The sequence below is a fragment of the Cydia splendana genome, chromosome 19 (assembly GCF_910591565.1).
Source record: "Cydia splendana chromosome 19, ilCydSple1.2, whole genome shotgun sequence".
Classification (NCBI taxonomy): Eukaryota; Metazoa; Arthropoda; class Insecta; order Lepidoptera; family Tortricidae; genus Cydia; species Cydia splendana.
In genome coordinates, this window is record NC_085978.1 from 9,647,174 (window position 1) to 9,670,144 (window position 22,971).

A 22,971-nucleotide genomic window follows, 5' to 3' on the forward strand; every position below is an offset into this window, starting at 1 on the left:
CCACTGTCCGCCTGTCTGTCACCAGGCTGTATCTCATGAACCGTGATAGCTAGACACTTGAAATTTTCACAGATGATGTATTTCTGTTGCCGCTATAACAACAAAAACTAAAAACAAAATAAAATAAATATTTAAGTGGTGCTCCCATACAACAAACGTGATTTTATGCCGTTTTCTTGCGTAATGGTACGGAACCCTTCGTGCGCGATTCCGACTCGCACTTGGCCGGTATATTTTTAATCCACTCTTATTGATGATGGGGTTCAGAAACCTGTTGGTGCAGCGACGCAAATCTTTTTGCCGTTCAATGCCCTCACTTTTGGCGTTTAGACATATAGCGGTATTTATAAGTATAGCGATACAGAACTACAGGTTTTTCTTATCATGTTATCGTCGATGTGTTAGTTACAACAATTTGTTAGTTATTCGGCATATCTGAATTTTATGGTCGAGCCACTCATACGCCTAATAATGTTTACAATAGTAACTTTAGTTACCAATGGTTTTCATTATTTTGAACTGCATACAGTTCAAACTAAAATTCCCGGCGTAACGAGTAGGCGGGTATATGCATGGTCTAATAAAACATGGTCTTCCATTCCCAGAGTGACACGCGATTACGTCACAATAACATTGCCACTTTATTTCAACATAACATGTTACATGGGTACATTATACCTATGGTTAATAAGTTAAAATATTTCTTTATAATTTTATAATTTTCATTTATAAGTATGTATTTTAGCTTAAATTTTACAATAACACGTCATTTTTAATTACTCGTTAGCAATATCTTCCGATTCACGAAAGAAATTTCAGACTTTCGGGTAATTCTGTTTATACTACTGGCAACACAGGATAGCGCTGTGGACATTTGACAATTCGGATCTAGATAACTTCATGCCCTGACCGTCATCCTTGTCGAACGCGTGTTAATTGTTATTTCCTTCTCGCTCAGTGTCAGCAGTCGCAGTGTTTTCCAAACTTTTCACGTCGTAAGCTTGGTAATGAATGTGTAACTGTGAATTAGTTTTTTAAACGTTTGTCTTGTATAGATAAATAAAGTTTAATTTAATACATTAGATTTGTTTTATTTTACTATGTTTCTACATGAATAACTTAAAATTAATGCCGTTAAAATAATTTTCACCGTTGGTTAAAATTCTCCCACATTTCAAAGTTTGAGAACCTGTAAACAGTATGATGACGTAGGCGCGTGTCAGTTAGGTCATACGCGAATCTCGGAATGGAGTACCAGGCGGAGTATATTATACCATGGGTATATGCATAATTTGATTATCTACCTTACTGGCAGTCGTCTATTGTTTAGTCTATCGCAAATACCGTTACACTCTGTCATAGGTCAAAATTATCAGTCATAGCCCTAGAAAATTGTGTATGAAAAAGATCGCTATTATACGGGCTGTGAGTGAACGATTTTGGCTATGTGTTTGTTTATCCATATTATACTCATACATACACTATTGTTAATTTAGGTACAAAAAATGTATTTAAAATACAATGGGAAACGGTAGTTAGTTTTATTTCCATAATATAGTTCTTACAGTGACTTCGATCGATACATATCTAGATTGATTTATCTGGCTTCAAACATTTAAGTAAATATTAACAGATTAGATTAGTATCATTCATGTGCCACATTTATGAATCCATCACCTGTATTAGATAATCTTACCTTGGCCATACCAAGTTCAAGTTCAAGGTTTGTGATATTATTAATACTGATCATTCAATTAGGTTTGGTGTATTTTTGCCAGTTCAGTTTTGTGATATTATGGGATACTACTATCTACTAGACATGTGCGCCGCGCCGCCGCGCCGCCGCCGCCGACGAATTTTCCACGCCGCCGCCGCCGATAAATTTGACCGGCGTATAATCGGCGTGGGAAATTTTGATACCTATCGTATCTTATTCCATGTTGCGTAGCGAGTAGATAGTGTCAGAAGTATAATTTATAGATCCTTATGCTTTTTCGCTTATTATTTGCCAGTGAACCAAATTAGCATCATTTTTGTATTTGCAGTGTCTAGCCGTGATAACGATTTAGCGTTAATTTAAACAAGATCTAGTTTCTGGATCTCAGGTTATTATTTGATATTTTATCGCACAGCTTTTTTGTAGAACGCATTTTGTTTTACATCAATAGTCTCTTGATTGTCAATTTAATCAGTGAACTAAAGTCAAGAAAATAACAGGTTCATATCCTAGGACATAAACATGCTATTTTCTTTTTAGAATCTCCAGCAAGCTGTCACCACGATTATAATTGCGTATTTTATGATTTCTCTTGTGATGCTGGTGACACGCATAAGGGTCATCATTTGATAGATATGATTTGATTTATTTATCACATAATATACAATTTCATTTAAAATTACACACGATCAATTCTTAGTCATTTTATGGTGATTATCAGCTTCTTTTATTTAACAATATGTATTTCAATCAAAATTATAAAAGTCAGGCTAAAGCTTCGTATTGAGCCATACCTAAACAATTATACCTACTTATAGGAACTTCAATCACCAAGTATCATCACTAAGCTAGCAGTTAAGGAAACAAAGTTGACCTTAATATTCCATAAAACGGGACACTTCAAAGACATTCTGTTGAGTGAATCAACCTGCCAGAGACGTTTACTTTCGAAAACGATGACTTCTTTATTATAACATACATTTCTGTTAAACTTCAGTTCAGACAAATGTAAAGTATGTAGTTCATCATTATTTCGTAACAAATCCTAGGCGACAGCGGCTGGGAAAAGTCAATATAGATTTAAGACTTAACATATAAAGATTTTTTTTGTGTTTTATTTGTATCTCGCTTACAAAGTAAGTAAAAATACTGCCTAAAATGTAGTGTTTTAAAGTATCCTTCTTATTTAAATATTTAAACATACCGTTGGTAACCGTTCGGTTGGTATTGGTAATAAATAGGTAGTTGCCAAGTGACATGATGGGTAATAATTTTCGGCAATAATTTAGAAAACACACATAATATGTTTTGGATAGCCTAGTAAATACTCAGAAGGCTTTAATGTAGAGTTTCTACAGCCACGTTCTCATGCAGTATCAAAAATTATGCCACGCCGATTTCACGCCGATCACGCCGCCGCCGCCGGTCATAAAATCATCGGACGCCGCCGCCGATGATTTTGCCATCGGCGCACATCTCTACTATCTACCTTTACTACTAGGTAACTTTAGTTTTCTAATAATTAACAATATCTTCATAAAATATTACACTAGCTGCTGTCATATATATAGAACTCATTATCCTTATTCTGTGACACACTTTGTTGATAATTCTCAGTTTTCCATTTCCAAGCTTGTTGAAGCAGGTCCGCGCCTTTTTCGCCGATCATCATGGCCGGCCCATTAGTGTGTGCTGCTGTATGTCTAGGAATTATACTGCTGTCGATGACTCGTAGTCTTTCTATTCCATACACCTTTAGTTCATTGTCTACTACAGCGTCTGGGTCGGACACTGGGCCCATCTTGCACGTTGCTATTTGGTGGTGCTCCGTCTGCGTCAGCTGTCGTAGCCCACATTCCCAGAAGTCATCTGTATTAAATGTTCGATTTCTACATTCCGGAAAATTCGGCTGGAATAATGTTGATCCATATTTCTTAAACGGCGGCAAATTACCCATTTTAATTACATATCGTATTCCGGCTAGCAATGTTGCTACGTCTCTCGGATGTGTTAGGTAATTATTTACAATTTTTGGTGGGCTTAACGGATTCTTGTCCCTTAATTCTAAGTAGCCTCTGGATTTTGGATATAAGAGCATCGGGAAGGCACTCCAGGTTTCTCTATTGACGATGGGCCCGTAGGCTGGGTTGAATACGTCGTCTCTTATCCTCATTCCTTGCCGGATGGCTCCACCCCCGTCGGAACCGATTGAACCTCCAATGTCTAGCAACTCGAGGTCTACATAAACATCATCTTCATGCGGCACGTCAGTTTTAATATAGCCAAGTCCTTCGACTCCACCAGGAGAAGCAAGCGGACCATCACCATAATTAATCCATCTTATTATATTTGGTAGATTAGCCTCTCTAGATTCTATTAAACTGATGTTCGACGTATTCAACGTAAACACTATCCCGTCAAATGAAATGTGGTCATACAAAGTCCTGCCAACGCTTAAATTTTGAAGTACAGTTATGTTAAACTTTTTCAAGTGGTTCTCTGGGCCGATTCCTGATAACATGAGTAGTTTAGGCGATTCTATAGGCCCCGCTGATAAAATAACTTCCCTCCTTGCTTTTACCATGTATCTCATTCCATTTCGTACGTATTCTACACCAGTTGCGGTTTTGGTAGCTTTATCGATAACCACTTTTGTAGCTCTGGTTTCTGGCAAAATGTGCAGGTTTTTCCGGTTTTTGTGGGGATGTAAGTACGCTTTAGCAGCGCTGTGGCGATGACCCTTGGAAGTTGTGGTCTGCGCGTATCCCAGGCCCACTTTGTCTGGGTCGTTGTAGTCGATTGTTTTATCGCCGAGAAGTCTTCCAGCAGCCAAAAAAGCTTGTATCAAACGAGTTCTAAAAATAGAAAATAAATAACTGCATCTTAAATAATTTAAAAAGTATAATATTGTTTTATACTCGATGCATATAGCAATTAGGCTGTTGTACTAAACGCAGCACACTTATCTAGCCTTAGAATGTATCTCATTACGATAAGATGTACTGTCTCGGTATTTAATTTACTCGAAACATGATTTCAACACTTTCATTTCCGATGTTAAGAAAATCAATACGAATTTTTCGGCTAATTCGGCTATGTATGCAAATACGTATTTAAGAGTATTTGTATTGTATTGTATTGTATACGTACCTCAACGGTGGATTTTCAATAGAAACTTTTCCACTGTGGCCTTTATAGGGATTTTCGTTGTTTTCCATGAGGTTTGATTTTTCTAGTTTCATGAAATATGGCAGCACGTCCTCGTATGACCTACAAAACAAAGAATTTTTATGATATGTGTGAAGAGTTGAAGACTCTAGATTTAAAAATGAACATGTAACCACACGAACCAGCCATAATTCCCGTCCTGAGCTATCCTGTCCCAGTCCTCGGGGCGACCTCTTGTGTATAGCATGTAATTGATCACGCTCGTACCACCAACAGCGCGGCCCCGGGGCCAAAGGCAGCGGCGGCCTTCCATACCTGGGGAACATTAAAAATGCGGTTGATACAGAAATATAAAAAATCGACCAATACCTTCACCCTGGCCACTAGTGCTTACGATGTTGCCTTGGCTTGCACCATCATCGTTTTGTTTAAGTGCTGCCATCTAAAGGCTTATTGCTGCTATATCTAAACAAAATCAAGATTGAAGATACGCTGTTGTTGCTTTAAGACGCTTACCCAAACACACGCCCGGCTGCGGCTCCGTCCTGTACTGCCACGCGTACTCCGTCCGTTGGAAGTACGGCGCGAGCGCTGGCACGTCGGTGAGGATGTTCTCAGCTCTGCCTGCCTCCAGCACCAGCACTGTGACGTCACGCTGCTCCGTCAATCTTGAGGCCACAGCGCTGCCTGCCGAACCCGCGCCTACCACCACGTAATCGTACTCTGCCCACGCGTCCGCTTGACCTGAAGTAATCAATGTAAGATAATCAATATCTAAAAAATTACCCGTATCGTACTTGAACTATATTACTCTCATATTAGAGGCCCACCACTCTGAGTCCTTGAACAATTCAGCCTATTAGGTACTCAGATTATATCTGTATTTCGACAAATTGTTTTACTTTTAAACAGAGTGACTTTTTGTCGAATGTAAAAATTTTGAGTTCAGTTTTCTTGAGACGATTATAACGAGACGAGAGGGGCCCACTGATTAACAGTCCGCCGGACGGTATCGGCCTGTCAGTTGTTTGGAACTGTCGAAATTTTGTTCTAACTAACAGGCCGATACCGTCCGGCGGACTGTTAATCAGTGGGCCCCTTTAGGGATCTTTATTCATGACCTGAGCATTTTCATCTGAATTACATTACGTATATAACATTTACGGTGTTATGCAAATTACGGTTGTGGGACATACGCACTCTCAATACCAATTGAGCGCGCGTAATTTTGTTAACCGCATTATTGTCACTTCGGTTTTATGACGCAACGTATGGAACTGGATTTTCACGATGCCATTTCATGACCATGACCGTTTTAAAGGAAAATATCTGAGTTATATTTCATACACAAATATTATCTCGTTATCTGCTTAGTAGATATCTAAACTATCCAAACAGTTACCAGTCTTTCAATTAATTATTAAAGCATTAATATACAGTCAAAAAAATTGCTAAGACAAAGTGCGGAAATATCATCAGATCATCACAAACGTCAAATTTCTAATACAATATGTAATACGTGTATAATTACCCTTGTGACACTCCACACTTTGTTCTGTCAAAGTCGGTATAATGTTAGCTTAGACGCCACAGACGGACTTTATTTTCCTGTTATAAATGTATGAGCAAAATCTTTAAAGAGGCGAATTGATGCTTACTTACCGCCAGGCAACGGATATGCATCTCTTAGAAATCCGAAGAAATCAATAGATGTCGTAGTTGGTCGTCTTACAGGCGAAAGAGCCCTCATAGCCAGGTCCATCATGGCTCCTCGAGGCCTCGTTTGGGATGTCGAATTTGAGGGATCCTTAAACTGGAAGACCCCTTGCGATCGTATTAACATATCTTGCTGGCATTTTGATGTTATTAAAGACCCTAGTAACGCCAATGTCCCAAGTAAAAGTAACATTGTAAGGCTTAAAATTTTCTAAATGGAATTAATATAATTAACACTTCAGTTATTGTTATAAAATTGACATTCCGTCCTATTGATGTTTTTAATTTCAATTCCATTCGAAACTGCTTCTTAGTCACGAAGTAGACTACCCCTTTTTACACAATATTGAATATACTCCATTCATTCTTATTTATTAAAATAATAATTCCTACTAAAAGGTACACTGTATCACATATCTGATTATTCCATATGCACTTATACAACAAAAATACTCTTGTTATTCAATAAAGCGCTACTTTTATAAAATTTGCACCACCACCAAGAACAGTTTACTTCAGACCATATTCTTGCAAAAAGGCTGGTATTACGAGCCCTTATGAGTCAAATTTCCGTAAACATGTAATTGCAATTGCACCGTGTCAAGGCGGCGACTGGCGGACAGTCGACGTCACAGATATGTTTACACTTTTGCACTTTACTCCTTTGTAATAAGGCGAAAAATGTATACATATTTTTGACGTCCACTAAACATATGCATACTGCGAATGGGCTCAAGTAGAGCATGAACCAGAAACAGGTGACAAGGGAATGTCGATCTTGGTTACAAATCTTAATATCACTTTTCAATACCTACACCGAATTTCAGAACCATTCTGATATTGTTTTGTGTAAGATAAGATAACATTAACGCTAATGTTAATTCTGTTTAAGTATAGTACAAGAGTGCAATATTTGTGTTAATAGTCATATTACGGAAATGTTATTTTTAGCGCAACAAATGCAATGAAATTCATTTTAACGCGTATGATTATTACATCTCATCTATTAATTTTAAGAGTGTGATGTTTCAAATAAATTATTGTCATTAAAAAAAAAGAAATAAAAGAAAAGTGACACTGACAGTGGCAGTTGATAATTTGAAAAAGAAACTGCGTTAAGTGCGTACATTATTTTTAACTGCAATAAGCACATAAGTAAATTAAGGGTGATCCATTCGTGAATGTAAACAATGAATAATTTACCACGGTTACCAGTTAAAGGCATTTCTGATGTCACAAGGTAAACCTCATGCTGTGTAAGGACTAAGTCGCACGTAGTTCATTGCCATATCTAACGAGGACACTCATTTAATTCAAAGTTGCTGGAACTGCTGAGCAGGCATAATAAAAAAAATCATAATTTTTAATACTTTTAATTGACCAAAATACTTATGGTTGCCTTAACTTATTTCTTAATGCATTAACTTAATACCTATTTACTAATTACTCATATGGCATTACTTAGGTTTACGAAGATTTTAGCACCAAACCTTCTGCGGCAATGCAGTATTTTCAAAACTACTTTATTTTGTCTTTATTATTTGATAACAAATTCGACATCGATATTGCATCATAAAGAAAACTGAGGTCGGTTTAGGAATCGGTTGTATCTCTGTCTAGTAAATCTTAAATGAATTCAGTCTTGTTTTGTGTGTAAACCTACATGCTCAATATCTACTATTGCAATACCGAAGGCATCCATAGGTAAGGTCCGAAGCCCTGATGGGAGTCATCGTGTTGACCACTTAAGAGTCATCAGCTTTTTGACCGTGAAAGATAGTATAGAGACTTTGAAAGTACCTAAATAATTTTGGTTGAGTCGTAAATATCGTTGGTAGATTTCAGATATTATTGTCCCCAATCATCCTTTATCATATCAGCAGCTTTTTCGGCGATCATGATTGCTGGCGCGTTGGTGTGCGCAGAAATGGTCCGTGGGATGACGCTAGAGTCGATAACGCGTAGGTTTCGCAGGCCGTATACTCGCAGCCTTGGATCGACGACGGCGCGAGGGTCACTGGCTGGACCCATGCGGCACGTGGCGATCTGGTGGTGCAGCGTCGCCGTGAGCGTGCGAACCCCACACTCCCAGTAGGCGTCCGAGTCGAAGGGTATCTCGCGGCAGGCCGGGTACTGTGCGCGGTGTATCTTAGCGCCAAACCGCTGGAAGGGCGCTGTAGCCGCCAGCGCCTGCACGTGCCGCACTGCTGCCACGAATGCTGCCACGTCTTGCCCGTACGCGTCTGACAGATAGTTCCCCCTCATGCGTGGATGGCTCCACGGGTTCTTGTCTTTTAACTCAAGAAAACCATAAGATTTGGGATGCAACAACATCGGGAACGCACTCCATGTATCCTTAGTTCCTAATGATCCGAATGCTTCATCAAACACTTTACTTTTTATTCTCATGCCTTTCCTTACGGCTTTGCTGCCACCAGGACCGCCGTCTGCAATGATTGATCCACCAATACTGATTAGTTCCATATCAGGAACAAGTTCGGGGTCGTCGGACACTGGCGTTTTAATATATCCTATACCTTCAACTGCTCCAGGAGATGCGAGGCTGTTGTCGCCGGTATGAAACCATTGCACAATTGAAGAAGTTTGAGTAGCTTCCCGTTCAGAAAAGCTTACACCAGTGGTGTTGAGTTCAAAAATGAGACCCGGAAAGCATATATGATCGTATAGCGTTTTGCCCACAGGTAAATCTTTTATTAGAGGTACTCCAACTTGATTAAGATGCTCTTTCGGTCCTACGCCGGACAACATCAGGAGCTGTGGTGAAGCAATTGGTCCCGCAGACAATATCACTTCTCTTCGCGCCCGCACTGTGTACGTTAAACCGTTTCTCGAATATTCCACTCCGTACGCAGTGTTACTTTGGGGATCTATGAGTATTTTGGTAACAGTGCTTTGAGGCAAGATATGAAGGTTCCGCCTCTTCTTGTGAGGGTGTAGGAAAACTTTGGCAGCACTTTGCCGGTGTCCATGGTCTATGGTTACTTGCACTTTCCCAAAACCGAAACCGTCGGGAGCGTTGTAGTCAACTGTAGGGTGTCCCAGGATCTTGCCAGCTTCCAAAAATGCTTTGATAAGCTTTGTTCTGTAATTAAAAAAAAATAACTTAGGTATTTACTTAGTATAATAATTAATTTACAAACATACAACATTTATTCGTTATAGAAATTTTATTTCAGGTAAGACAGCCCTTACAATAAATAAAAAATCTATTAGGTAATTTAGTGGGAAAAATTTAATAGAGCACGGAAAAAGCTATGTAAAACTTACTTTACGGGTACAAATTCCACGTGTAGTTCCCCTCCTTGGCTTCTATACGGATTCCTTTCAAATCCTTTTAAATTAGCTCTTTCAGATTTCTTGTAATATTCTAGAACTTCATTATAGGACCTGTAATCATCAAAATTATGTACACTAACACTATGTACGTACGGTGTAAATGTCACTAATCACTATCACTACACCTTATAAAACAAAGTCCCCCGCCTGTCTGTTTGTGTGTTTGTATTATGTTCGCGATAAACTGAAAATTAAGTAAACGGATTTTCATACGGTTTTCACCTATCGATAGAGTGATTCTTGAGGAAGGTTTAGGTGTATAATTTGTTTAGGGTTTACTTATGTAACCCGTGCGAAGCCTGGGCGGTTAGATAGTAAATAATTATGTTCCAAGATTAGTCCTTGCAATTTGGACGTTTAATTTAAATGTTAAACTGCTGTGTTCATGTTCTGAATGGTCAAATCCACTTCTACTCGAATATTAACGGAGGCACTGAATCAAACCGATTAATTTGACTAACAGAATTAGTTTACTTCGAGTACGCACTACACGACGTTAGATATTCGATTAGTGCCTTAAAATGCCTGAATTATTTATGATATCCACTTTGTAGGCGTTTGTCATGACTGTCGTTACTTGGAAACCATCCAGACGTAACGGAGTCTTGAGACGTGATTAGGAATAGCGTGGTTCAGTGTTCAAATAACATTAAAATTGCGAAAAAAAATCTATGTATCTGGTACCTTTCCAAGGCTAAACTTGTATTGACATGACTGATGACATTCGGTTTTTTTTAGTCTTAGAGAAATAGATTTGGTCTGTAGCATAATTATAATACGTATTATATTGTAGAGTCAGAAACAGAATTCGCTAAGCGGGAAAGGGCGTTCTGCTCTCTAAGGCTGTTTACTACCATGTGAAACGCACAAAAACAATAAGGTTGTACTTCGATGGCTTTGATCACCTCTCCAGCTTAGCATTTTCTACTGCTCACTTTATTGCCAATAGTTGATTACCATCCATAATTCCCGTCAGCGGCAATGCGATCCCAGTCCTGTGGGCGGCCCCGAGTGTAGATCATGTAGTTGATGACGCTCGTGCCTCCAACCGCCTTGCCCCTTGGCCAGAAGCATCTCTCGTTCTTCATACCTGGAAAAGTGGGGTTTCTTATTTAGTTTACACAAATACGTTTATGATTTTTTAAATCTACCTTTAAATCATGGTACCTTATCGTATCTACTGTATGAAGGTCTTTTTAGCGCGGGGGTTAATCACTTGGTTTAGACTAGGGGTGGGGATTCTTTAGAAAATCGCAAGTCCGAGTATATTCGCCATGACCTGTATCGGAGCACACGAAATGCTGACAAAGCTGTTACAATACCACGTCAGCTTTGTAGCAGGGTAATTATCATTAATTAATTATTTGTTCCGAATCAAGACTATGCATATTTTCTATAATATCTAGTTACTGATCTTCATACTGCTTACGGTTCGAGACGTTCTATGCTAAGGATTATTAGTATTACCTATTACACTTATTAGTAGTGTATACCGGATATAGTTCATAGAGCAATGAACCTCTCAAAATGGTTTACACCTTAAAAAATGTTCCGTCCTTTTAAAGCTATGTGAACAAGTAACAATAATAAATTCTGTGTAGCCATGAACCTCAACTCAATCACTTACCTACTATTAGCACAGTGGTGATAAAATGTAGCACTAGCGTATATTGCTAACTATTTCACAAAACCGGAGTTTGATTGATTTAGTCTAATGTACTGTACTTTTTCCCCACTTTTTGCAAAATAGAATAGAATAGAATAGAATTAATTTATTCGTAAGCACAAACAATCGGTACAATACATTACATTATATAAAAGAAAACATAAAATAAGATGAAAGTGCCACGAAATGGTCCCATCTCAGCATGTTGCTGGTGGCTTCCAGCGCTGATCTTCCGATGAGACCATCAAGTCAGAAGAATCACGGGAGGTAACAGACAAGAAGAAAAAAGACATAGAAATAACATACAGTAAACAAATAGTCAAATAAGAAAAAAAAAATCAAAAATAAAAGTTACACAGCAAGAAGTTACAACATAACTACTATTTACAACTAAGATTATTTAATACATAAAACAAACATCGTGCTCGCAATCGCTGTATCGATCCGGTCCGACCATACCTTGGCTGAGCATTACAGCTGCATAGGGGCTGTCCATAAATTACGTCATCGATTTTTGACGATTTTTGACCCCCCCCCCCTATAATCATCCAAAAATCATGCTTCAAATGACCCCATTTCCTCCTACTTCATGCTACCGTCATCCGATGTCCAGACCCCCCCCCCTAATTTGAAATGACGTAATTTATGAATAGCCCCATATACTCCTAGCGCCAACGGTGGCTACACTAACTAAAAAGCAATGACAGACCAAACCAATCGAGCTTGTATCGAGCGTAAGATTAGCTTATTAACAAAACAGCATTGTAGGATGACGAATTTACGAAAATGTACGAAGTACTTACTAACATAACAGCACTCTACTAAGTATGGCGTATAAGGAATGATGAACCCTTGTCAGGCCAAAGGAACAAAACGTTTTCCCCAATGTCGATATTAATAATACGCGTCACGAACGTCTTATGTATTATTTTATGGTGAGCATCTGTCCAAAAATCACTAGCAAGGTAGAGGAGCGGTGCAAGGTTGCGATTAAATCGGAGTTCCTATTGACCTCTGGTCTTATTTGTTACGCCGGTTACGCGCCTCTTAAAACTAGCCAAAAATATTCTAAATGAATCAAAATCTTTCTGAAAATTGTATTTATGTCCGTGAGTGACGCAAAAGTGAAGTTGTGGGCTAAAGTATAATTGAATAAGTTAGATACTCACCCATACATATACCTTCTTCACGTTCCATATAGTACTGCCAGGAGTAATCAGTAGACTGAAAGTATGGTGCCAGAGCTGGGATGTCTGTGAGGATCATCTCCGGCTTGCCAGCCTCCAAAAGCAGCACAGTCATGTTCCGATTTTCAGTCAGCCTGGCGGCCAGCGTGCTCCCAGCTGATCCAGCACCTACGATTACGAAGTCGTACTCGGAGAACGGCGCTTGAAGACCTGTAAAATGCAGTCAGGAATTGAGATTATGCAAGGATCCTTAAGTAGCTGAAAGCGTTATTTACTTGAACTTGATGAATTTGTCACAAAACAAAATCTTACTGCCGTGATAAATTTATCCCTATTATGATTGATTGATAGACCTTGCCTTATGTCATTAAGTCCGCTATTTGTCCTTTTCTATATTGGACAATAAAGATTGTATTAATAAATCGCTAATTAAGCAGGATTATATGTCAAATCTTTGGAGATACTTAAATTGTTTTACAAAGTAACGGTAACGCGCGCCAAATATTGGTCTCAATTAACAAACAAAACATCCCATGCGTTGAATGTACACATATATTGGTTTATTTGTGCTTTTACACCGGTTTGTTATGTGTATAATAATAATGATCGAGTCACAAATACCAAGATGCTCCAAACTTGAATTTCCTGAATATCATATATAGCTCTTGCAGAGTTTAGGCATAAATGAAATAGGTAACAAAAAGACTCTTATAGTTCGTATTTTTAGCATTAGAAAAAAGGTAAACAATCTTGATGTGTCTTTTAATTAAAAAACGCGTTTAAAAATAAGTCACAGCAAATACGTAACAATTATGAATCTAATACGACCATTTATATTCTTCTGCTTTCATAAGTAATAGTTACTGATTTTTAAAAAGCGTTTTTCTGTTAAAAGATATTTCAAGATCACTTACTTGTAACTTCTTTCTAATGCTAAAAAAACGAACTATACTTTGAGCTGAGATAAACCATGGATAAACCTAACTGTACCTAATATATCCAACAACGAAAGTCAGGTCAAACACCGTTGCAAATACTAAATGCCTATTTTAATGGAAACATAAAAGTTGTTTTCATTCCATAAACTAAAATAACGAAAGTTTCCTATAATAGAAATGCGGGTCAGTAGGTGCCATCAATATTTAAGAGCCAATTATAAAAATAGTTAATTGAATTCTCAAGCAAGAAATTCGCTCTAAACATCACTGTTTATGAATAAAAATCAGAGAATCTGCGAATATTGGCCGCGGGCACGCGTTTGTACCAAAACTTGCGCTGTTTTCCGGCCAGTAAAAGTAGTTTTAGAATCAAGAGAACGTCGTATTTCTGTTAAATTAAATGAAAAAGCCAGCTAGGTATCAATTATGAAAAACTTACATACTACTTTTTCTAACGGCCGGCCAAGTTTATTGCCAAGTTCTTTGACCGCTTCGCGAATGGCATTGACCTTGCAAACCAGAATATTATCATAAATGACATCTGTATATTATTATTCATACTGTGACAGATATGTAAACGGATCGGAAGGGTCGTGGTTAAAGTAGAACGGTCATTAATTATTATCTGGTTATCTAGTTCAAACACGCTGTTTGGTATATTTTTAGGATAATTTATAAAATTTTGATCCTTGTTTTCCAAGTTAAATTAAGGCTTCATTTACTAACAAAATTAGCATTATTTTTAAAGAAAATTTTATACATATAGCTGGTCAAACAAGTTGGTCAGTGGAAAAATACAAATTTTCTATGGGACGATAACCCTTCGGGCATACATTTTTTAAATTTGCCGCTCTTTTCTACTAACGGAAATTGCTTGACAGAGTATAGATAGAAAAAAAGTAAGGACTCTTAACTCAGTAAGGAGTAATAAACTTGCCATCGAAATAAATATTGGGTTTTGATATTATCTACAAACACGTGAAAAGTAATAGTCAAGTGTAAGGCCATCCCACGTTAGACTGTTGAATTTTACCTTGAATATCTAATCCACTTTTTATTTTATCAACTAACAATGCCAAGTTCCTAAGTATTTAACCTTGTGTTAGAATATGTGTACTTAAATATAAATTACTCACCTTCTGGAAGTGGAAATTGGTCCCTTAGAAAATTGAAGAGGTCTCCGGTATTTTTGGTCACATGGTTCTTCGCCACTGTTTTTCTGACGTAATCTATTATGGGGCTTTGAGGATGTGGCCACAGTAACTTCGCATTTCTGCCATTATTTCCTTCCTTTGGTACATCGAAGCCCTCCTGTAATTCTTCACTGAAACTTTGCGATAATAAATCTTCATAGTCACTTAGTTCGTTCTCTGTTTCAACAAACGCTTCTTCTGTAAATACTGAACTGAAAACTGTCAAAAACAGGATGAAGTTTTTTAATTTTATGATCATCTTTGAAATATTTCACACCTCTTCATAAAAAGTGTAAAATTTAAAAAATCCAAATAACAAATCGAAAAAGTAGCTGGCCTCGACAACGGCCCGTGCTGGTATGTCGGTCTGCGATGCGACACCCTGGCATCTGCCTTTGGGGGCTTACAATGTGCATACGCGCCTTCGTAGCCATAGGCGCGTATGGGCGTATTGCTAATTTAGAGGTGGGGCTACTTACTGTGCATGGTCATGGTTGTGCATACTAATGAACCGAAATGCTGCAAAAACAATCTAGGAGCCGGTTGCACAAAACTTATAATCCTACTTCGTTAAGAGGTAAGAGGACGATCGCTTCTCCAACAAACGTTATTTTAAATTTAATTATAATTTTAGTATCTGGAATATTAACATTACCTTTAGAAAATATTTTTACATTATTTGATTTACGTGTACCTATATTAACCACAGCTTTAAAATATTTTCACGTTTTTATTAGCTCCTAAATCTTATAATAAATAAAAATTATCAAAAACAGTTAAACGAAGGGGCATAGATATAGGTACATCAAATGGGGTCCCTTTGTTTCCCATAAAGTTCTAAGTCATAAATGTCATAATGTATTGTTTGTCATATTATCATTAGTCATAAAACTGAAACCGTTTACTTTTCACGGTTTTCGTAAGGTTATCCTATAGATAGGTTAGGTTAGGTTTGTTTTATGGCAATCCTGAAAAGTGACGCGTTTCTGAACCAAATAAATTATGACTAACGAACATGCGGGCAAACAATACATTATGACTTGAAACTTTTTGGGAAACAATAGAGACCCACATCTAATCGTGTCATAAAATATTTATTATCCAGCGATTCCAGCGTGTAAGTAACTGGCAATGAAACATACAATCATGACGCACTGTACATTCAACCAATCTTAATAAAATTCTGGCTGGGCTGGGCCGCAGCCGCAGCGTATATCTTGTCGCAGTGACAAATACTACGAAAAGTATGAGGGATTTCATGACTGTTACTGTCCTTCCTTAGACTTACAACTCAGAAGATACGAAGCTACACAGGACTCAAATTGGTTGAATTAACACGTATCTGTTTGGTCTCTATATTGCACCTAATTATTTTGTATCTGCGAACAAATATTTTATTTCAGATTAAATGAAACAATTAGATTAACTAGTACAACCTTCATGTTTATTACTTATTAATATCACTATTGAATTTCAGACTAGTACATTAAAAAAACAACCACAACACACAACACTATAAATTATAAATTAATTATCTCGTGGAACATAAAAACTAAAACTTAAGGGTATCAGACTATCTTATTCACATAGGCGCAACATATTTTAATTCAGAGGTATATGTTTGACAATAGCTTATGTAATAAATACAAAGTAATCTAACGCTAAAAAAACATTCATGATCTCTCAGGATTTATTCGATTTGCATCTTCTTTTATCATATCAGCCGCTTTTTCACCGATCATGATAGCGGGTGCATTTGTGTGAACGGACACTGTGCGGGGGATGACGCTGGAGTCAACGACGCGTAAGTTACGCACACCGTACACCCGCAACCTTGGATCAACGACGGCCCGAGGGTCACTGGCGGGACCCATGCGGCACGTGGCGATCTGGTGGTGCAGCGTGGCTGTGAGCGTCCGCACCGCACACTCCCAATATGCGTCCGAGTCGAAAGGCAAAGCGCGGCAGGCCGGGTACTGCGCCCTGTGCAGCTTGGCGCCCAGTCGCTGGAACGGCTCCGTAGCCGCCAGCGCCTGCACGTGCCGCACCGCTGCCACGAACGTTGCTACGTCTTGCCCATACGCGTCTGATAGATAGTTCCCCCGCATTCGCGGAAAGCTCCATGGATTGTTGTCCTTCAACTCAAGAAAACCAAACGATTTAGGATGCAACAACATCAGAAACGCACTCCACGTTTCCGTATCATCGATCGATCCGAATGCGGCATCAAAAACTTTCTCCGATATCATCATTCCTCGTCTCACCGCTTTGCTTCCATCTGGTCCCCCATCTGACACTAATGACCCGGCAATACTTATTAACTCTATGTCTGGGACATTCGCAGGGTCATTGGATACAGGAGTTTTGATATATCCGATTCCTTCTACTGCACCGGGACTCGCGGGCGGACCGTCTCCGTATTGAAGCCATTGAGCGACAGTTTGAATACTCTGCGGAAGTTGTATCAATCGAGACTCGCTCAAAGTAAGTCCTGTAGTATTTAAAGTGTATATAACTCCTGGAAAACTGATGTGGTCGAAAAGCATGCGCCCGACCGGTAGATCTTGAATGACAGGAATTCCGTGGTTACTCAAGTGATCTTTCGGCCCTACTCCAGACAACATGAGCAGTTGTGGCGATGCTATGGGACCGGCTGATAATATTACTTCTTTCCTCGCAGCTACATTTCTCTTTAGACGATTTCTAACGTACTGTACTCCGTAGGCCGTCTTCGTTGTACTATCAATTAAAACTTTAGTCACCCGGCTCTTTGGTAGTATATGGAGATTGGGCCTATTTTTAATTCCGTGGAGGAAAGCTTTAGCAGCGCTTACTCTCTTGCCATCTATCGTGGTAGTTTGAACATATCCAAACCCAAGTTGTTCAGGAGAATTGTAATCGACTGTGGGGTGACCCAATTGTCGCCCAGCTTCCAAAAACGCCTCAATTAATGGTGTTCTGAAAAATAAACATGTAAGTAATGTGCGATTGAAAGTCGCTAAAACTATATAAATTTATTTACAAATCTGAAGACGGCTTACCTAAATTTTGTGAATTCTACGTTCATTTCACCCTTTCTTCCTCGATACGGAGAATCTTCCAACCCTCTTAAATTCGATCGCTCGGATTTCTTGTAATATTCTAATACTTCATTGTACGACCTGTTGCAAAATCAAGCGATAATGATTAATTTCTAATTAATTGAAAAAATTACGCAATAACAATGACCAAATAAATAAAACATACGTAAAACCGGTTCAATGTTTTGGTTGCTTCCACTTATGTAATCACTTAATCTTTAGCTGTATGTGATTATAATGGGTAATTATATTAATAATTAATAATTATCTTTCAAGTCATTACCATCCAACGTTTCCATTAGCTGCTATGCGGTCCCACTCCTCGGGCCGGCCACGCGTGTAAATCATGTAGTTGATGACACTGGTTCCTCCTACTGCTTTTCCTCTCGGCCAAAAGCACTTTTCGTTTATCATTCCTGCCAAAAAATATCTTAATTAGCTCAACAATTTAACTGAGAATATATCCTTATAATCAAGTGTATAATACTCGTAGGTATATGAGCGCTAGCGCTGTACAAAATTATCGCAAATACCTAAGCATGTTGATTATTTTATAAAATAAATATTTACATAGTCGAAATGAAAAGTATTTTAACTCGGGTGAAAGAAAGTTTTGGTTAACAATCTACAATTAAGTATCTGGACTGTTTTGCTAAGCTTGTTCCAGTTTATATCTGCTCTTTGCTCAACGTTGAGGCGATTAAATTCGCTCTTTCAAATCTAATGTTTAATATGGAAAATACTCTCTACTATACCCATGCAAACGCCAGGCTCCTTATCCATATAATACTGCCACGTGTAATCTGTCCTCTGGAAGTACGGAGCGATCGCAGGCACGTCCGTGGTGAACATCTCCGGTTTCCCCGCCTCCAGCAGCAGGACCGTGACCCCAGGGTCCTCTGTCAAACGGGCCGCCAGCGCGCACCCGGCCGAACCCGCCCCGACGATTATGTAGTCGTATTGGGTTAATGGCTGCTTTAGACCTAAAAAAATTAGTAGAAGTGTGTCTCGGCTACGAAAAAAAACGCTTCGAGCAACTTCGCCAGCGATGGTGTCGAGCAAAGTCGTTAGGAGCGTTCTTTTCCGTGAATTTACGTGTTAATTCTCATAACATAATAAACGAGTAATGGCATTCTAATGTAATGATGCAAGGCACCTAGGTTTTACTAGGCAATCAAGTCGTTGGTGATTTTTCGCTTTTGAATGATTTGTTGTAACACGTAATTGCAATTGATTAATGGCTGGTTGTATTAGTAGTAGGGATTAGTAACACATTTTATTATGAGAATCGTTATGTTAATCGTCATTAGTTTATTATCAAGAAATAATCCATATATCTACGGTATTCATTCAACATTAATCAAGCTCGAAGTGGTTTGATTTATGGAGTGACAATTCTTATAGTCCACCCCACCATAATTACATAAGTACTCGTATGAAATTGTGCATATCAAAGCTATGTACTAAAGTACATTTATAACAAGGACGCAATGTATACCATGCATTCCATTTATATGTCATATTATCATTATCATTATCAGCATCATTAAATTGTTAAGACAAAGTTATTTCCACATAATCTGCATCGTTAAGGGAAATCGAATACTCGTATCGGTCTAGTCTAGTGCAACAATAATAAATGATAACTTTCATCAGCAAAAGAACGCACTTCACAAAACAGTTACCGGCATTTTGAGTTCATCATCAACAGTTCGACCACACCAATTGGTGCTCTCCGATACCAAATACAGGATTTACTATAAAAATCACAAAAGGCATACGAGTAAAAACAAACTTAATTCCGTCAATGTCCGAAATGTCCGTCATTTTGTTACTTTTAGGGCCACTAGCACCATTCCACTAACCCGGGGTTAATCGGTTAAACCTGGAGTTTCCATGGTTACCAGTACAATTTGACACTGGGTTAACGGTTTAACCGGTTAACCCCGGGTTAATAGGATGGTGCAAGTGGCGCTTGTATGTTACGCTACCTAGAGACGCACGAGAGACTGGAACAGCTATATTCTATTAACGAGAATTAAAAATTGCCTACTCCAGAGCACAGAGTCACTGTGGCCGAAATCGGTCAGGAATATCATCATCATGTAATTATCGTCAGCCCGGACTGAAATAATGTGTGAAAAATATCTCAAAAAGCGATTAAATAACACAAAAACTTGTATCCATAAATGAGTTAATCGACTCAAAACATGGAAGATCCTTATTTCAAATCTTCTATCGGCGCTCAATAGTTGTAAAGATACTGGTTATGAAAAAAAAACGCATAAAGGTTCGAATGACATAATAAAAAAATATCCACTACTTTAGAGTAACATCAGGTATTATAATATTTATAATCCATTGCGAGCGCATGCGTGGAAGTTATAAGGAATATGAGGGTGTTAACCCTTTACGAGTAAGTGTGATGAAAACATTATCAATATTGTCGTAGTGTCCCTTTTTGCTATACTGCGCTTTTAAAACGTGAATATGAAGCCAAGTTACAACTTTTGTTCCTCATAAAACGTCTTTACTAAATCTCTAAATATGCATGGCCCCTGCAATTTGGCCATTTTTTTATCTGAGGAGTTCAATGACTGTATACTTAAGTACACCAGTTACACCACTATACTGAATATATGAAACCAATCTTTTCCGGACGTTGACCCGCGAATAAGGCCCTGGATGTACGTGCAAGTACAAGTGGTAGACTTGATTACTTTTATCTCGTGAGATCTGAACCTTTCGGGTTGAATGCCTCCTTGAGTAGGTACTCTGCATGCTTACGTAGCCTGTCATACACAATATAGATTACATACCTGTCTATATACCTGCAGGTAGTTAATCTTCGCTTTAATATTTCGAAGCCACAAGCTACCAGGCTGTGTCATAAACTTGGAACTATGAGTGATGTGATGGAATAGGCGCACATTGGAACGAAATGACTGAAAAATTGACATTCGCATTTTTTTTTAAACTCTATTTTAAAAAATGCTATACGGTTGAAAATGATGTAAGGAATAAAAAATGTTATATAAAATTTTTCAAAATAAGGCTTATTTAAAGCAGAGAAAAATAAAACCTGTTTTTTGTATGAAACTGAAAAATAGGTATCTTATTATAAGAAAACCGTTACCGATCCCGCTTTCTAACCTTTAGAATATTATTCTCCTACTTAAAAACAGTATAAATAGCAAGCAGCTTATCTCGGTAGGTGCCCGTTTTTGTTTTATAGTCCAGTCAAAAGTCAGTACAAAACAACATTTTTCTTAGTGTTTTATTTTTGTATTTTCAATATTTTTACGGTATATTGATGATAATTTAGTGTAAATACGACATATTTTCACTTACTTTCATTTTTGCTTATATATAAAATTTTCATAATTTTCTCGTACGTATAAAATTATTTTTTCGTTTGTCATAGTTATAAAAATGTCAAAAATATGTTGTATTTACACTAAATTATCATTAATATACCGTTAAACTATTAAAAATAAAAAATAAAACACTAAGAAACATGTACTGACTTTTGACTGGTATATAAAAAAAAACGGGCACCTACCGAGATAAGCTGTTTACTATTTTCTACTAGTTTTAAGTAGGAGAATAATATTCTAAAGGTTAGAAAGCGGGATCGGTAACGGTTTTCTTATAATAAGATACCTATTTTGCAGTTTCATACAAAAAAAACAGGTTTTATTTTTTTCTGCTTTAAATAAGCCTTATTTTGAAAAAATTTACATAACATTTTTTATTCCTTACATAATTTTCAACCGAATAGCATTTTTTAAAATTAAGTTTAAAAAAAAAATGAGAATGTCCATTTTTCAGTAATTTCGTTCCAATGTGAGGCGGTCTACATCCTTTACAACAAACCTCTAAAGAATACGGCCGTTATTAATATTTCATATTTACGGAATATTCTATTTGAGTACTTATTAAGAATTATAAACCGACAAAAGTTCGAAGGAGGGTTGTTTTTGAAGACAGCTGCACCGTTTTGAAATTATATTCTTATAGTCAGACCAAAAAAAGTATGCAGCGGATTTGATAGCCCCCGCAGTGCAAGTGTCATTTATACGTCATAATTTCATAGAAGTTTGACGTTTAAAATAACACTTCCACTGCGTGGGCTATCAAATCCGCTGCAGACTATTCTTGGTCTGACTCTATTTGAAAGAGCGTAGTTCACAGTTGTTCGGGCCATTCAAATTTATGGTGTACATAATTTTTTGGCAATGAACAATGACCCGGTCCCATTATCATCAGATTTCGATCTGATAATGGGATCCTGAAGAAATCGAAGAAACTGTTCAAACAACCTAAAACCTAAGCATACCTATAGTGATTTGGGAACTTTAGATAGCGACGTTTAATGAAGTGGAACAACCATGAAATGATGGCACTTTCACTTTGTTTTGTGGATTCGGTTATTTCTTTGCTAAAGATTATAATTTATGACATTATGACAAAACCTCTATGGCAAACTTAATATCGATATATCCTAGACTAGAGATCCCTTGTGATACATATTACTACCGCAGTTAGAGTTGATAGACTGAATTAACAGATCTATAATAGTTCTACCTATAGTTCTACTTCTAACTAGATCTATGTTGACTTACCATTAGGTAATGGATACTGGTCTCTCAGAAAATCAAAGAGGTCCATGGGGTCCTTCGGGTCATAGTTGGGGTTGACTGACTGCATCAACAGGTCGATAATAGGGTTCTGCCTGTATGACTGCTTCCGCCTGGATCTGGCTTCTCTAAAGAATGTTGGGTATTGAAATCCATCGACGGAGAGTTCAGCTGTTAGTAAGCATGACAGAATTGTCCACACTATGAATTTGATCTCATGTGCCATTTCTTCAGTTCGACTTATGAATACAGCTGCCTGTGACAAAGTAAGTTTTATTTTAATGTTACTTCTTTATATATTGTTTCAAC

The 22,971-nt window shown here is 37.8% G+C and overlaps 4 protein-coding genes across 5 annotated transcripts in view; 1 reads left to right on the top strand and 3 right to left on the bottom strand.

Annotated features, from left to right (window-relative positions):
• LOC134800209 (flotillin-2) overlaps nucleotides 1-22,971 on the top strand; it is a 395,117-nt gene that overhangs the window by 17,807 nt on the left and 354,339 nt on the right. The gene's annotated exons all lie outside the window — the stretch shown is intronic.
• Nucleotides 3,227-6,812, bottom strand: LOC134799780 (glucose dehydrogenase [FAD, quinone]-like). The gene is made up of 5 exons (XM_063772189.1): nucleotides 6,548-6,812; nucleotides 5,402-5,629; nucleotides 5,068-5,200; nucleotides 4,868-4,987; nucleotides 3,227-4,572 (listed from the first exon to the last, which is right to left on the bottom strand). Exons 1-5 carry the CDS (start codon nucleotides 6,792-6,794, stop codon nucleotides 3,267-3,269), a joined length of 2,034 nt encoding a protein of 677 aa, XP_063628259.1. The 5' UTR covers nucleotides 6,795-6,812; the 3' UTR covers nucleotides 3,227-3,266.
• Nucleotides 8,410-15,207, bottom strand: LOC134799781 (glucose dehydrogenase [FAD, quinone]-like). The gene is made up of 5 exons (XM_063772190.1): nucleotides 14,886-15,207; nucleotides 12,794-13,021; nucleotides 10,916-11,048; nucleotides 9,890-10,009; nucleotides 8,410-9,704 (listed from the first exon to the last, which is right to left on the bottom strand). Exons 1-5 carry the CDS (start codon nucleotides 15,199-15,201, stop codon nucleotides 8,450-8,452), a joined length of 2,052 nt encoding a protein of 683 aa, XP_063628260.1. The 5' UTR covers nucleotides 15,202-15,207; the 3' UTR covers nucleotides 8,410-8,449.
• LOC134800329 (glucose dehydrogenase [FAD, quinone]-like) lies at nucleotides 16,616-22,891 on the bottom strand. The gene is made up of 5 exons (XM_063772829.1): nucleotides 22,648-22,891; nucleotides 18,778-19,005; nucleotides 18,306-18,438; nucleotides 17,984-18,103; nucleotides 16,616-17,900 (listed from the first exon to the last, which is right to left on the bottom strand). Exons 1-5 carry the CDS (start codon nucleotides 22,886-22,888, stop codon nucleotides 16,616-16,618), a joined length of 2,007 nt encoding a protein of 668 aa, XP_063628899.1. The 5' UTR covers nucleotides 22,889-22,891.

What these genes read in the sequence shown, in the direction of transcription:
- LOC134800329 (XM_063772829.1), bottom strand. Translation starts at nt 22,888, where the DNA reads ATGGCACATGAGATCAAATTCATAGTGTGGACAATTCTGTCATGCTTA. An exon ending in GCTAATGGAAACGTTGGATG is followed by an intron (nt 18,104 to 18,305) that starts GTAATGACTTGA and finishes ATTTTGCAACAG; the next exon opens with GTCGTACAATGAAGTATTAG. An exon ending in GTAGAATTCACAAAATTTAG is followed by an intron (nt 17,901 to 17,983) that starts GTAAGCCGTCTT and finishes TTTATTTTTCAG; the next exon opens with AACACCATTAATTGAGGCGT.
- LOC134799781 (XM_063772190.1), bottom strand. Translation starts at nt 15,201, where the DNA reads ATGATCATAAAATTAAAAAACTTCATCCTGTTTTTGACAGTTTTCAGT. An exon ending in CCAATTTCCACTTCCAGAAG is followed by an intron (nt 13,022 to 14,885) that starts GTGAGTAATTTA and finishes TGCATTTTACAG; the next exon opens with GTCTTCAAGCGCCGTTCTCC. An exon ending in GCTGACGGGAATTATGGATG is followed by an intron (nt 10,010 to 10,915) that starts GTAATCAACTAT and finishes TGATGATTACAG; the next exon opens with GTCCTATAATGAAGTTCTAG.
- LOC134799780 (XM_063772189.1), bottom strand. Translation starts at nt 6,794, where the DNA reads ATGTTACTTTTACTTGGGACATTGGCGTTACTAGGGTCTTTAATAACA. An exon ending in TGCATATCCGTTGCCTGGCG is followed by an intron (nt 5,630 to 6,547) that starts GTAAGTAAGCAT and finishes TGATTACTTCAG; the next exon opens with GTCAAGCGGACGCGTGGGCA. An exon ending in GCAGCCGGGCGTGTGTTTGG is followed by an intron (nt 5,201 to 5,401) that starts GTAAGCGTCTTA and finishes AATGTTCCCCAG; the next exon opens with GTATGGAAGGCCGCCGCTGC.